The 12,740-nt window shown below is 52.5% G+C and overlaps 1 protein-coding gene across 3 annotated transcripts in view; it reads right to left on the bottom strand.

Annotated features, from left to right (window-relative positions):
• Nucleotides 1-12,740, bottom strand: part of Ppargc1b (PPARG coactivator 1 beta) — a 124,533-nt gene that overhangs the window by 29,831 nt on the left and 81,962 nt on the right. For all 3 annotated transcript variants that reach the window (XR_002821113.1, XM_023715267.1, XM_004631289.2), the window contains exons 3-7: nucleotides 9,488-9,700; nucleotides 5,373-5,489; nucleotides 2,553-3,696; nucleotides 1,661-1,697; nucleotides 1,068-1,132 (exon numbers count right to left, since the gene is read on the bottom strand). Coding sequence is in view for 2 of the 3 variants with exons in the window: in XM_023715267.1 (XP_023571035.1) it covers nucleotides 1,068-1,132; nucleotides 1,661-1,697; nucleotides 2,553-3,696; nucleotides 5,373-5,489; nucleotides 9,488-9,700 (1,576 nt within the window). In the remaining variant the exon portion in view is untranslated. The remainder of the gene's footprint in view (nucleotides 1-1,067; nucleotides 1,133-1,660; nucleotides 1,698-2,552; nucleotides 3,697-5,372; nucleotides 5,490-9,487; nucleotides 9,701-12,740) is intronic.

Below are 12,740 nucleotides of genomic sequence, written 5' to 3'. Positions count from 1 at the left end.
TTTGGGATGGTAAAGGAGGTAAAGGAGTGGTTGCATGCCATCACTCCTGACAGATGGATGGCAGGCATCACTAGTGGATCATTGCACTGTTCACTGCCTGAGCCTGGATGTGGCCTGGGAATCCTTCAGTTCTTTGGCACCGGCATGGGAGGAGAAGCACTTGCCATCCCTTCTGTGGTTTTGGTAATGGCAGCAGAAGCCTCCAAGTCTAGGGATGGCCCTTCCTCCTATTCTACCTGCAAGCATTTAGTGAGCCCTGACTCAGGCGTCTCCTGGGGTACAGCAGGGCAGGCACCACAAGTGAAACTGCCCATGGGATTTGGCCACCACAGTGCCCTTGATTTTCCTACACCTGACCTTGGCATTCGCTTTAATGTACCACAGGAAGTTGCTACAATGCCCATCTCTTTCTCTCTGGGGCTCCCCAAAGCCAAATACCTCTGCATTTTGGTCCTTTTATGACTGCTCTTTCCCGACTGCCACCCCCCACCCCCCAGTTCTACTGCAGGGCAGGACCAGGAGACCAGTGTCTCTGGCGCAGCCTGAATCTCCACTCGCCAATGTCTTTGCCTATGCTGACTCTACCGCAAAGCACACCTCTGCTGTGTCTTCCAGGGCCGGTTTATCTTTCAGGACCAGCTCAGATGTCCCTGCCCTGGTGCCCAGGGGTGCTCAGACCATACTTCTGCCCAGTCCCAACCCTCTTGTTCTCCCGGAGCTCCTGCTCCCACTTTGAAGTGAGTGCATATCAGACAGTGCTCTCAGGGTACATCTGTTCCCCTGCCCCAAGACCTCGGGCTTCTCTAGGAAAGAACCGTGTCTTTCATTTCTGATTCTGCTATCACCTCATGGGCCGATTTCTGGCAGCTGAATGGCTGGCCCAGGGCACTGACCTTCCTCCTAAACACTCTGCGCACCTCAGTGCCCAGCGCAGCCTGCGGGGTGGGGCAGTGAAGGCTCACTAGGCACCCACACTGCCTGTGGAGCTGTTTGGTGTAGGAGACTTGTGGCCGGGGGGCCTTGCCAGCTCCCCAAAGGCACCCCGCCAGCTGAACCCCCCAGCTCACCTGCTGTGCCACAGAGCTCCACGCTCAGGGTCTGCTCAAAGCTCTTCTTGCCAAAAGGAGGGTCACTGAGGAGAGGGGCAGGGAGGACAGAAAGGAAAGGGGCTAGTCAGCAGCAGGCTCCCACTGCCCTAGCATCCAAGGAGGGCAAGGGCATACTGTGATGGACCTTGGTGCTGCTCCCATGGGTCTTGGGAGGATTTGAGGGGACCCTCACCCTGGCTGCTGGAGAAATTCAAAGTGCACAGCTTTTAGGACACACAGACAGCTCTGTTGGAGGGTGTGGAGAGTAGTCATGCACACTGCCAGCTTTGCCTCATGGAGAAAAGAACTCATGTCAGGGTCCCAAAGAGGAGAGCTTATGAAATATCCTGGGAGCTTCACTCCCCTTCTTTCCCCTGGGCCTGCAGAGACCAGCTTCTAAAAACCAACTTTCTTTGAAGGGAGCTTAGCTCTTATCATCAGGAGATGACAACCAGGGCAGAGGCCTAGGAACAGGGCTGGGCTCAGGGGCAGAGATCCCTCTACCTTCAACTCACAAATCCAACAAGACAAAACCTTATGGAATAATATAAAATAATTTCTTAAAAATCTACCTTTGCGACAAGGCCAGCATGAGGCACCTTGAGGAGTCTGAAAAGAAGACCAAAAGAAAAAAGAAAAACGGAAATAAGATAAATAACATTCTTCAACACGGCACCATAAGCAGATGTTTCCCCCGGAAGGAGACCTCACACTGTCAGGGCAGCTGACCCAATCCCTAAGCCCTCCTCAGGGAAGGACAGGAACGAGTGCAATCCACCTCCCACTCTAGGGGCTTGGCAGGTGGAGCTCTGTGGCTGCACAGAAAGAGTGTGTGGGCACAGAAGGTCCCCGGGCAGAGCACAGCACCCAGGTGCACAGCGCTTGCTCCCGGGGCTGCAGCTGGACAGCCCAGCATGGGGCTGAGCTCTAAAGAGCTAAGTCTCAGTTTCTGGATTTTAACATGGAGGTGGTCACCATATCTACCACGCAGGCTTCTTATGCAGACTGAAAGGGAAAAGCTGTGTGAAGGCTTAGACCAGCAGGTACACAACTGATAACTATTACTGTCATTCCTACCACCATCCTCAGTCCAACCTTATAGTGAAGCAGGACTTATACGCCGACGTCCAGCTACACGCTCCCTTAGAGGTCTTCTTTAGGACACTTACCAAATTTGTAATCAGCGTCCTTTGGGTTTCGACTGCCTCTCTCCCTCCCTGAAACATAAGCCCCATGAAGACAGGCAGGCATCCCACTCCTTTTTTATTAATCAATGCCTTGCCCGTGGGTACATCAGGGAGGTGCAGATGCTTTCCTGAGGGCTTCCCCAGCAGCTCACTGCACAGAGATGTGATTGGTGAGGCAGAGAAGGGAAGAGCCCTGCCCACTCTGCACAACACTTGGGGTCACGAGGACTCGCTGCACCCACCCCTGCCCCTCTTGCGGGCCGATGGCTCCAACTACCTCTGGAAGGGAGCTGTGGGCAGCTGGGGTCCTCATCCGTGTCCCCACACCCACTCTCACAGGGACTCTCCAGGGCAGGGATCTGGGGTTCCCGTAGGAGCTGCTGGTCTTGGGCACTGCCCTCATCTGTGGGGCTGCCAAGCTGTCTCTCGGTGTTGCAGGCCTCAGGAGCTGGATGCAGTGAGGGCAGAGCACCTTGGTGAGCTGAGGGGACCAGCAACTCGTCAGGGCACATGAACCAGGGGCCCAGGTTGGGGTTCAGTCTCCGAGAGCGCCGCACAGGGCACACAGAGCTCTCCAGCTTTCTCCCCAGCTTGGTCCATGGCAGATCTTGGCCTGGTCTTTTCCTGCCCCACTCCTCTTCCTCCTCCTCCTCTTTTTCTTCTTCCTCTTCTTCATCCTCCTCCTGCTCCTCCTCCTCGTCCTCTTCCTCCTGCTGCTGCAGGTTGGCAGGCCGGCTGATGTCCTCTCTCACCTGCAGCCTCAATGGACGCAAGCTTGGTCTGGGCCCCAAGCTCCTGGGTGAAGCTGAGACCCTCACCTCCTCTGCTGGGGATGGGTGGGCAGGGGAGGCCTGGTTGTCTCTGGGAAGCCTGGCTCTGGCCTTGGGGGTAAGGGAGGCATAGACAGGCGTGGCCAGGCGGTAGGGTTTGCTGACATCACAAAGGACATCTTGAGCCAGAAGTTCTCTCAGGATGGAGAACTCAGCCCAGGAGGGTTTAGAGGGGTGCCGAGGCCGGGGTCTGAGCAGTCTGGAGGGGCTGCTGCAGGGCTGGGGGGCTGGCTCGGGGGCCTGCGAGGGAAGCTTCCTCTGGGGGAGGCAGTAGGTGTGCATGTAACGAATAAGCTGCACCATGGCCTGTGTGTCCTCCGGAGGAACCTGGGCACGGGGGCTTGCCCTGCCCGGTGTCACGGGGTCCCGGTGAGAGGCTGGGGCTGGCTGGGGGCTCGCACAGTCGTCCCCGGGCAACTCTTCCTCCTTGGCATGAAGCTGGGGACTCAGTGGCAGCTGCAGGCCTCTGTCTGGAGAGCAGGCTCTTGCCCCGGGGCAGGATGGCACCGAAGTGAGGTGCTTATGTAGCTCTGTACATCGCCGGCTCTGAGGCTGTGGCACGGGAGCCTTCTTGTCCTGGGTGCTGTCCGTCTAGAGTGAGAAATAGGCCAGCGTGAGGTGGGAGGGCGCACAGTCCTTCCCTCAGCTCTGCCCCTGCTGGCCTAGCTGCTGCCCCGGGCCCTAGGGATGCAGGCATCACTCCGCTCCTAGCTTCCAACACAGACCACACCTGCTTGTGCTCAGGCAGTGAGAAGCAGAGGAATGCCCAGCCCAGCGGGTCTCCCCCAGGCACTGGCCCCTGCAAAGCCTTCTGAACGCACTGTCAGAAGCCTGCTTGGTCCGTCCCGTGTGCCATCCACACGCTCCAGACACAGGGCCAGGACCTGCACTGTTGGCTGCCGATGGCTAAAAACAGGGCAGCTTCACTGTAAATGGGCTCACTGGGGTCCTTTGGGGTAAATGGGGATGTGTTCTGCAGCTGGAGTATGGTCATGGTCACAGGACTGTACATTTACTAAGAATCACAAAATTATACATTTAAGATAGGTGGCTTTAGCAGGGCTCGAGCTGTCCCAGTACTCGGGAGGCCAAGGCGGGGAATCACTGGAGCCCAGGAGCTCAGACCAACCTAGGCAGTGAGACTCCACCTCAAGAACAGACAAAGGTAGCTTTCGTGATATATGTGGTACTTGAGAACAGTTGTTATAAAAAAAGAAACCATCTGCTTGGTACACTGGCCTGCACCTCCAACCCTGGCTCTCTGGGAACGTGAGGCAGAATCACAAGTTTAAGCTCAGTCTGGGAAACTTGGGTAATCAGCAGGAACCTGTTTCAAAGTAAAGAATAAAACAGGACTGGGAAGTAGACCAGTGTAAAGGCCCTGGGTCCAGTCCTCAATTTAAAAAAAAAAAAAGAAAAGAAAAGAAAAAGGAAAATTCAGTAGCTTCCCAGTGTTCGCAGAACAAAGGGCAGCTCCCTGGGCAGCACCCGAGCCCTCAGCTTGCTGGCATTAGCTGATGTCCCTCGGAAGCCTCACCTGCCCACGTGTGCCTGCGCAGAGGCTTCTCTTCCAGTGCTGCCTTGTCCTGCGGCTCCTCCTCTTAGCTGTGGCGCCCCGCCTAGAAGCCTGCTAGCATCCCACAGGGCACAGAACTGGCCCAACGAGGGGCTCAGCTACTGCACAATGGAAAGCAGGAGGGCAGGCTGTACTTCAGGAGGCCAGTTGGGGACAAATGGGCAGGAGCACATGGATAGGCATGTACACAGCAGGAGGCGCAAGCATGGGCACAACCACAAGGAGCACGAACCCCTGGGCATCACCCACGTCAGCCCTCCTTGTTAGGCTTGGGAGATGAGGCCCCAAAAACAGTTGCTTGGATCCTTGGAGTCCAGAACTCCAAACCTGCCAATGGCACTCCAAAAAATCTCAACATTGTATTGAAGGCAGCCTCTACAATCAGAGAGGATCCTGCCTCCTTCTATCAGCTCATTAATACAAACCCCGAGCAGGCCACTCTGTCCAAAGTGTGTTAAGGTCTATTGGCAACTGAAAGCCTCAAGTGTGAGGAAATCCGGGGCTCTTTTTAGAACCCCACACGAAGCTGTATCTCAAGAAGCAGAGCCCAGGACAATGCTCTATGATTGTGTGAGTAGTGTGGACAGAGACTAACGTGAACTGAACCTGCCACGCGTTGCTCAAGTTGATGGCTATGCCATGGGGTGCCCACCGAAGGCCTGGGCTAACTTCTGGGCAGGAGCATAAATACCTTGACCCACGACCGTTGACTTCTGGATCTGAGGCCAGCCTGGCGCCAAGTGGTCCCCTCCTTCTGAGGGTCAGAGCATGACAGTGGTGAGGATGTGGCCAGAAGGAGCTTCTGCAGCTGGGGAGTAGCAAAGACAGAGAGAGTCTGGGCAAAGTGTGGTCAGGGATGAGGAGCACAGCCAGCTCCAGGCTGATCACACCTTACCTAGAGCCATGGGACTGTGGTGAGGGCATCTGATGCCCCAGAATGATGCCCCAATACGAGTGCAGAAAGCGCATTATGAGCGATCTCAAACACTCACCAACATCACACTAAACATAAGCTCTTCTCAGTCAGCAGCCCAAGAGAATAGCTGGTGACCTACCATCAGGACATTCTGCATATACTTTTGGTGTATACACACACACACACACACACACACACACACACACACAGATGCGCATGCGCACACACGCAATCCTGTGAGGCTAGGTACCAAAATGATTATCTGAAGTGAATTCTAGCTAATTTCCTTTGGTTCACTCATAGTGACCCTGTAAAAATAAACTTCTTAAACTAAATAAGTAACACACATACATGTTCAATCTGTATCTGTCTACCTACCACAAACACTAACGAGTGGACAGTTAAAGGCATCTTTCTCTTTTCCTCAAAAAACTAAAACTAGAGGTTCCATTTGACCCAAGCTATTCCCCTTCTTGATCTTCATGAAAGAATTAAAAGCATCAGACACATATATCACACGGTGATATATGCTCATCCATGTTTATAGCAGCACAGTTTGCAATAGCCAAATCTTAGAAACAGCCCTAATGTCCATCAACCAATGAATGGTTAAGAAGGTTTTTTTAAATATGTACAACGGAGTACTACTGAGACACAAAAAAGGATAAACTTGAAAGATTGCTAAGTAAGCAAATGTACCTTGAGACAATACTCTTAAGTGAAATAAATCAGACACCCATGTGGAAATGTCATTATTTCTCCTAGTGTGAGAAACCAAAAGTGTAAGTAAGACCCAAAACATATTATGGATATTGGGAAACCAAAAGAAAATGTTGGGCCAGCCAGATAGCTCAGCAGATAAAAGCACCTGCTTAAGCAGATGCAGGGCCTGGGACTTGATCCCCTAGCCTTCCATGGCAGCCCTACCCCCGGGGCTCACTGAGACAGCGACCGAGACTGAGCATGGTGGCGTGAGCCTGTAATCCCAGCACTTGGGAGACTGAAAACAGGAGGATCACAGGAGTGCAATCTGTGTAGTGAGATGCTGTAGACCCTGTACTAAATACAAAAAAAAAGGAAAATGTTTAAATGGGAACAGGAATGATGGGGGGCAGGGAAAGAAGGGAAAAGAAAAATGACAAGAAGGAAAAAAGGAAACAAACCTTTTGTAAGTAAGGAGGGGGGAGATGGGCTGAAGAGGGAAGAGGGAAAAAAGAGGAATCAAGATATGTCACCTACAGGTGCAAATTCCCTGCATTGAATGTTATCATTGTGTAGATCGAAAACATAACATTAAACTTAGTTGTTGTTTTTAAAAAGCATCTCCCTCCCATCCTAGGTGTCTCTGTGGCTCTCACAGGCCACTGGCACTAACTGCTTTCTTGTGAGCCCATCATGAGCCAGGCTTTCACCACGTAGCAAGACCCAGGTCCATGTTACCTCAGTCCCGCAGTCATTTTTGCACATGTAGAATAATGCTAAACTTTTGCCTGCCTTCCCCCCACCAAGATAATTTTTCTATAGAAATTGTTGAAGCTTGCCTGCTTCTGTATCCTGCAGGCACGTGCACGGTGCCTCCCAGCTGATGTAGCTAGAGGTTCTACCCAGGATTCCTCAAGGCCAGAGATGAAAATATGGCAAGAAACATAGGGGGTTCTCACTGCAGCATCAAGTGTTTTCTGGGCACTGCTCCCCATACCTTCAGGGAGCACAGGCCCAGGAACCAGAGCAAGGCCATGCCCCACTCTCCTAAACAGCTAAAGGCCCCCCTACTGCACATGAACCCCAAGTTAACATACACCCTGAATTTGGATAGGAAAAGGCTCTTGGACTAGAGAAAAGAGACCTGGCCACTTGGTTCAGCCCACTCACTGTGTGAGGCCCTGGCAAGCTACTTCCTCCTCTGGCCTTGGTTTCTCCACTGGCAGAGCGTGGGGCAGGGAGATGCGATGACTGGGTCTGAACCTTGTTTTGTTTTTTGTTTCTTTTTACTCTAAGAGAACAAAAGAAGCTGCTGGTGTCAGAGAAATGCACAACTATGCAGAGTGCCAATGTCCTTCTAAAGTCCATGGCAGGTGCCCTGGGGCCCTCTGTGAGACGCAGGGTCTAAGTAACTTAGCAGACTGCTCTAGACCTGTTGGCATGCTGGGAGTCTGCTTCCTGTGGGCCTAAGCAGAAGAGCCTTCAAGGGCACAAAGGAAGAAGAGTCCAAGGGAGAGGAGGCAAACAACCTTCGACCAGCAGGGGCCGCTTTTTGTCTCACCCAAATTTGGTACCTCTGCAAAGCTTTGTGAAGAGATGGCCCTCAGAATTCTCCTTGTTACTACCACGGATCGTCATGCCAAAACAATGACTTAGCTTGAGTTGCACAGAGCAAGTCTATGTGCCAGGCAGACACTGTTCTAAGTGCCCCTCATATATCACCTGCACTAGTCTTGAGTGCCCTTTGCGGCAGTGACCATTATCCCTGCCACCTCACCCTAATTGGTAGGTGAGGACATGACGTCAGAGAGATGGTAAGAGAGGGTGGGTGCCTAAGGGACCCACTAGCCCCACTTAGGTGGACTGAGTCCAGTCTGGAAGGAAGCAGGACCCCCTGAGCAGGATGTGAGACCACATATTCCATGCCAGCCCATGTAGGTGTTTTGAAATGTTTCCCACTGCTTTGGGACCTTGAAGGCTACAGGAGGAAAAGCAAACGGCGCTAGACCAGGAGTCTGAACTCCTGGCTTTGAATCTTTGCTGGCACACCAACTTGCCATGTGACTGTGGAAAAAATGTTCCCTATCCCAGTTTCCCCAGAGTTGGGTCTGACAGTCAAGGAGCACCTTTCTAGCTCCATCTCTCCCTGCTCTGACAGGATCTGATTTCCCTGCTGAGTCCCACCAGTACCCAGCAGCACCCACAGGCCCAAGGTGAGAAGGTGAGGGAGGAGCCCAAGGAGGCCATGCCAAGCTGGCCTACACAGCCACAGTGCTGAGCTTCAGGAGCATCAGCCACTGCCTTTAGCACCTCGCGAGGTCCTGACTTCCCTACAGTCTATACACAGCCAATATCTTCTCCCCAAAAAGCTGCTCTTCTGCATCCCATTTGTCATCCCACGTACTGTCACGCAGATGGCACTGGACTTGTGCTGGGGGAGTACGAACCTGCCTGACCTCGCTGGGATCTGTCCAAACTGAAAAATCATGTGTATAGACCTGGAGTTCCACTTCTAGGTCATCCACTGATGTGGGGCAAAGCCTGCAAGTGCACAGGGACTAAGCGCTGTTTGTGACAACGCAGGCATTGAAACAACAAACCGACCTGCCAGCAGGGGTATGGTGTAAATAACTACAGTCAACTACGCAGTCAACAGGAAGGATGAGGCTTTCCATTTGGAAGAACTCCCCAGACTCACAGAAGTAAATGAGAAAGCAAGATGTATGTAACCCAGGCTCCCTCTTGTAGTAACAAACAAACAAACAAACAAAGGAGGTGAAGAGGAAAGTCACAGAACAGATCCGTAACCATGGTTACCCCTGGAGAAGGAAAAAAGTGATCTTGAGAGTGCAAAGGAGGTTTTGCTTTTAACTGTCCACATTTGCTGCTTGGCTTTTTACCGTGTCTATATACTCTTTTGAAAAACACTTGCATGCAATTTCAAGGATTTAACACATGACTGAAGTCAACCTTTGAAACCCCAAGGAGCCTGCAGAATGCAGGAGGCGCCTCCTCCCACTGCCAGGTGGCGCCTCCTCCTGCTGCCAGGTGGCTCCCACCTCTGGTCTAGGCTCTCTACCAGGAGCCATGGTGCCGCCATGCACAGCAAGCCTAGTGGTACCCAAGCTGGTGGCTCTGCACCCAATCTCAGGCCACTACCATTACCTCAGTCAGAAACAGGTTCTTACCAGTGAAAGCTCATCCACTTCAGAGGCTGAGGACACGGGCTTCTCTGGGGCAGGGCTGGGGGGCGCAGACAAGGGGGCAGGGGAAGCTGAGGTGCACGATGGCGTATCTCCTTCATCCAGGGCTGAGAAGGCAGCCAGTCCCACGTCATCCTCAGGGATGTCGTCCAGGGTCTTGGTGAGTGCTGCCAGGAGGGCCTCATTCTCACTGTCAATCTAGAAGAAAGAGGCAGAGGGGCAGAGCTGACATCTCTCCTCAGAAAGCCACCCTTCTGTGTTCTTTTGAATATCCCAGGTACTTTCACATGGATAAAACGTGACTTGTGCTGAGGGACTGCAAACTGGCCTGACCTCGTTTGAAGGTCACCTGGTCATTTATTTAAATTTTAAAAAAATCATATGTGTAGGCCAGGAGTTCCACATCCAGGAGTTTACCCACTGGCATGGACAAAGGCCAGCTTTTTGCACAGGGAAACTAGCACTGCCCACCCTGCTCCACCAATACCGCCCTTCTGCCCTAAGTTCTTCTCTGCCCCTGTGTCCCAGATCTGCTCAATGTGCCTGGGTCAGCAGATGTCCAATACATGTGTTGTCAACCCTGCAGGGAGGTGAGGGATCAGGCCCTTCACTGGAATCGCAGTCTTGGCTCTGCTACTCACTAAAGCATGACCTCAGGTAGAAAGTTGTCTATATGAGCAATATCTGCCTTCTCCACAAAGGATGGAGGTTGCTCCCCACCCCTGCTACTGGTATCCTTAGAGACCCCAACCCCTTGGACCCTCAGGGCCCAACCATGATAACAACAACGTTGGGCAGTAATGAAACAGCTATCATTTTCCTGTAGGACTCAGGTTGGGAGCTAGGTTTGAATCCCAGGGCTCAAACTTCCCAAGCATGAGTCTCTAGGAAAGTAGTTTCCTTACCTGTCAAATGGGATAAGAGCACCTACTTTGTAGGGCTTCACTAAGTAGATGAGTTAACACAGAGAAGATGCTTAGGAAGTGGTACCTGGCTCAGAACGAGCACTCATTGCTACTGTGATGACATAGGCTAGCACAATCCGATGGCAAGGATGACATGGTGGTAGCAATTCTCCCTTCACCTTTTGCCCCCTCCCATCTCCCACAGCGCTGCTCTTCCCCTGGCTTTTGTTGCCACTGGAGACGCAGCACGCCAAGAGGCCCAAGCCCTGCCCTCCAGTGGCAGTAGAGTCAAAGGAATAAAAAAGCTCACTGTAAAGCACAGGAAAGGCAAGGAGGTAAAGAGAAGAATGACTTGGATGGAGAAGAGGAATGTGGAGAAAAGAAAGGTCACCTGGGTGGCCAAGAAAGCCTTCTCTGAGCAGTTGTGTGACAATTAAGCTTAGCTGTCAACTTTATTAATTTAGAAGCTGCCTAGGGGATAATAAAGCACACTTCTGATGCATCATGGTTGGTGACAGAGGCATGACCTTGGGGTTTATATCTGGTCTCTCTCCCCTTCCTCACGGGCACAGCTCCTTGCTTGGCTTCCCAGCTGCCATACACTAGGCAGCTTTGCTCTGCCAGACCCTTCTGTCAAGATATTTCTCCCTTAGAGCCACACACCATGGACTGAATCCCCCAAAACCATAAGCCAAACTCAAAACCCAAAACCATAAGAAGCAGGTATGTCATCCAGCAATGGGAAAACTAATAAACTCACATCCCACCTTTGGCTTGAGACACTGGCCAGCCTGAGGGCTAAGGAACAGAAACCCAGGAAAAGGGACACCCAGTGTAAAGGCCTGGGTCACAGAGCCCTAGCAAGAGAGAGACAGGCACCTAATCAGTATCACCTCAGTGACCCTCCCAGGCATCCCCGTAAGGGGAGTTCTGCCCTGACGTCCACTTGGAAGATGAAGAAACAGGTTCACAGGGTTTCACCAACTTGCCACGGGTCACCTAGCAAGTAATGAGCAGAGCCAGGTCTGAGACAAGCAGAGATGAGCCCAGATGCTTTGCTCCCTGCAGGGAGGATAAGCATACATACTCCCAGTCTCCCGGCCCTCAGCCAGAGGCCCAGAGCAGAGATCACGCTGCTTCTAGGGGAGGACAGGCACCTCAACCAGTAACCCTGGGCTCCTGGGCCTGTTCTGGCAGAAGCACATGCCGTCACATGATGCCTCCACAGCATACTTTCCCATCCCAGGTCAGGCTGTTTATCCTTTCTTCAGGAAGTTCATCTGAAATCCACATCTCGTGACAGCCTGTTGGACTAAATCTGTTCCAGGCCTTGCAGTCAGAACAGCAGCTGAGTAACTCAAAAGGGGGGACATGGGGAGAGGAGAACAAACACATTTGTAATTTTTAGAACAGAGCTAAGAATAAAAGAAAAGTCAAAAAGAAGATCTTGGTTGGACCCGACCCAGGCACTGGGGGGATGGGGATCCCTGGGAAGATCAGGCCCATGGACTCTGGCTTTAGAATGCAGTGGGGGCTCACTTGGCTGCCCCTTGCCCCCACCCCAAGTCTTCCTAAACCCTCATGCCAGACTTCAACCCTGTGCTTCCACAATGATCTCCTTAACTTGATGCGGGTCAAGATCGTGGAATGTGGGGCTCAGGGGCCCGTGAGAGGCTCTGCCGCAGAGTGATGCTGGGACGGTCATGTCCTTCCTATAAGCCTTGCTCCCTTACCCACACAATGGGAAGATTGAGCCCTGGCCATCTCTCCTGATGGGAGCAGCCCACTCCGTGCCTGGGGTGTGGGCAGCCGCAGAGTGGTTGAGCAAAGGAATGGATAAGGCAGACAATGAACAATGGCGAATGGCGGGAAACTGGGCAAGCGTCTCAAAGACTGGATTCTAGAGGGAAGCCATCCAGAAATGACATCACTCATGGTGGGTGGAATGAGAACCTTTGCTCTTTCTCAGGGACATCACAAATTATCATGCCTATCGGAGCCGGAAGGGTCTCAGGGCCAGGTAGTGACCAGCATTGCCAAATACATGTCACACATACTCCCACCATTGTATACAGAGCCCTGCTGATGGATCCGCCAGGGTGCAACTGGTTCCCTCCACATCAGCATCTCTCTTAACCACAGGCCACAGCTCCCAACCCATCACAGCCAGCACTTGTAAAGAACCCCAGGTGCCGTTCTTTGTGCAGGAGTGGGCTGAGGCCCCAGGAAGGAGAACTGTCAAGGTCATACAGCATGTCAAGGCATGAGGGTGAGGATGAGCCCCTGGGACTTACTGAGTGCCAGGCACTGGGCTAAATGAGCACAAATAGCAG

The sequence above is a fragment of the Octodon degus genome, unplaced genomic scaffold (genome assembly GCF_000260255.1).
Source record: "Octodon degus isolate 3935 unplaced genomic scaffold, OctDeg1.0 scaffold00040, whole genome shotgun sequence".
Classification (NCBI taxonomy): Eukaryota; Metazoa; Chordata; class Mammalia; order Rodentia; family Octodontidae; genus Octodon; species Octodon degus.
The sequence above is the reverse complement of the archived record's forward strand: the minus strand, read 5'-3'. Positions and strand labels throughout refer to the sequence as shown.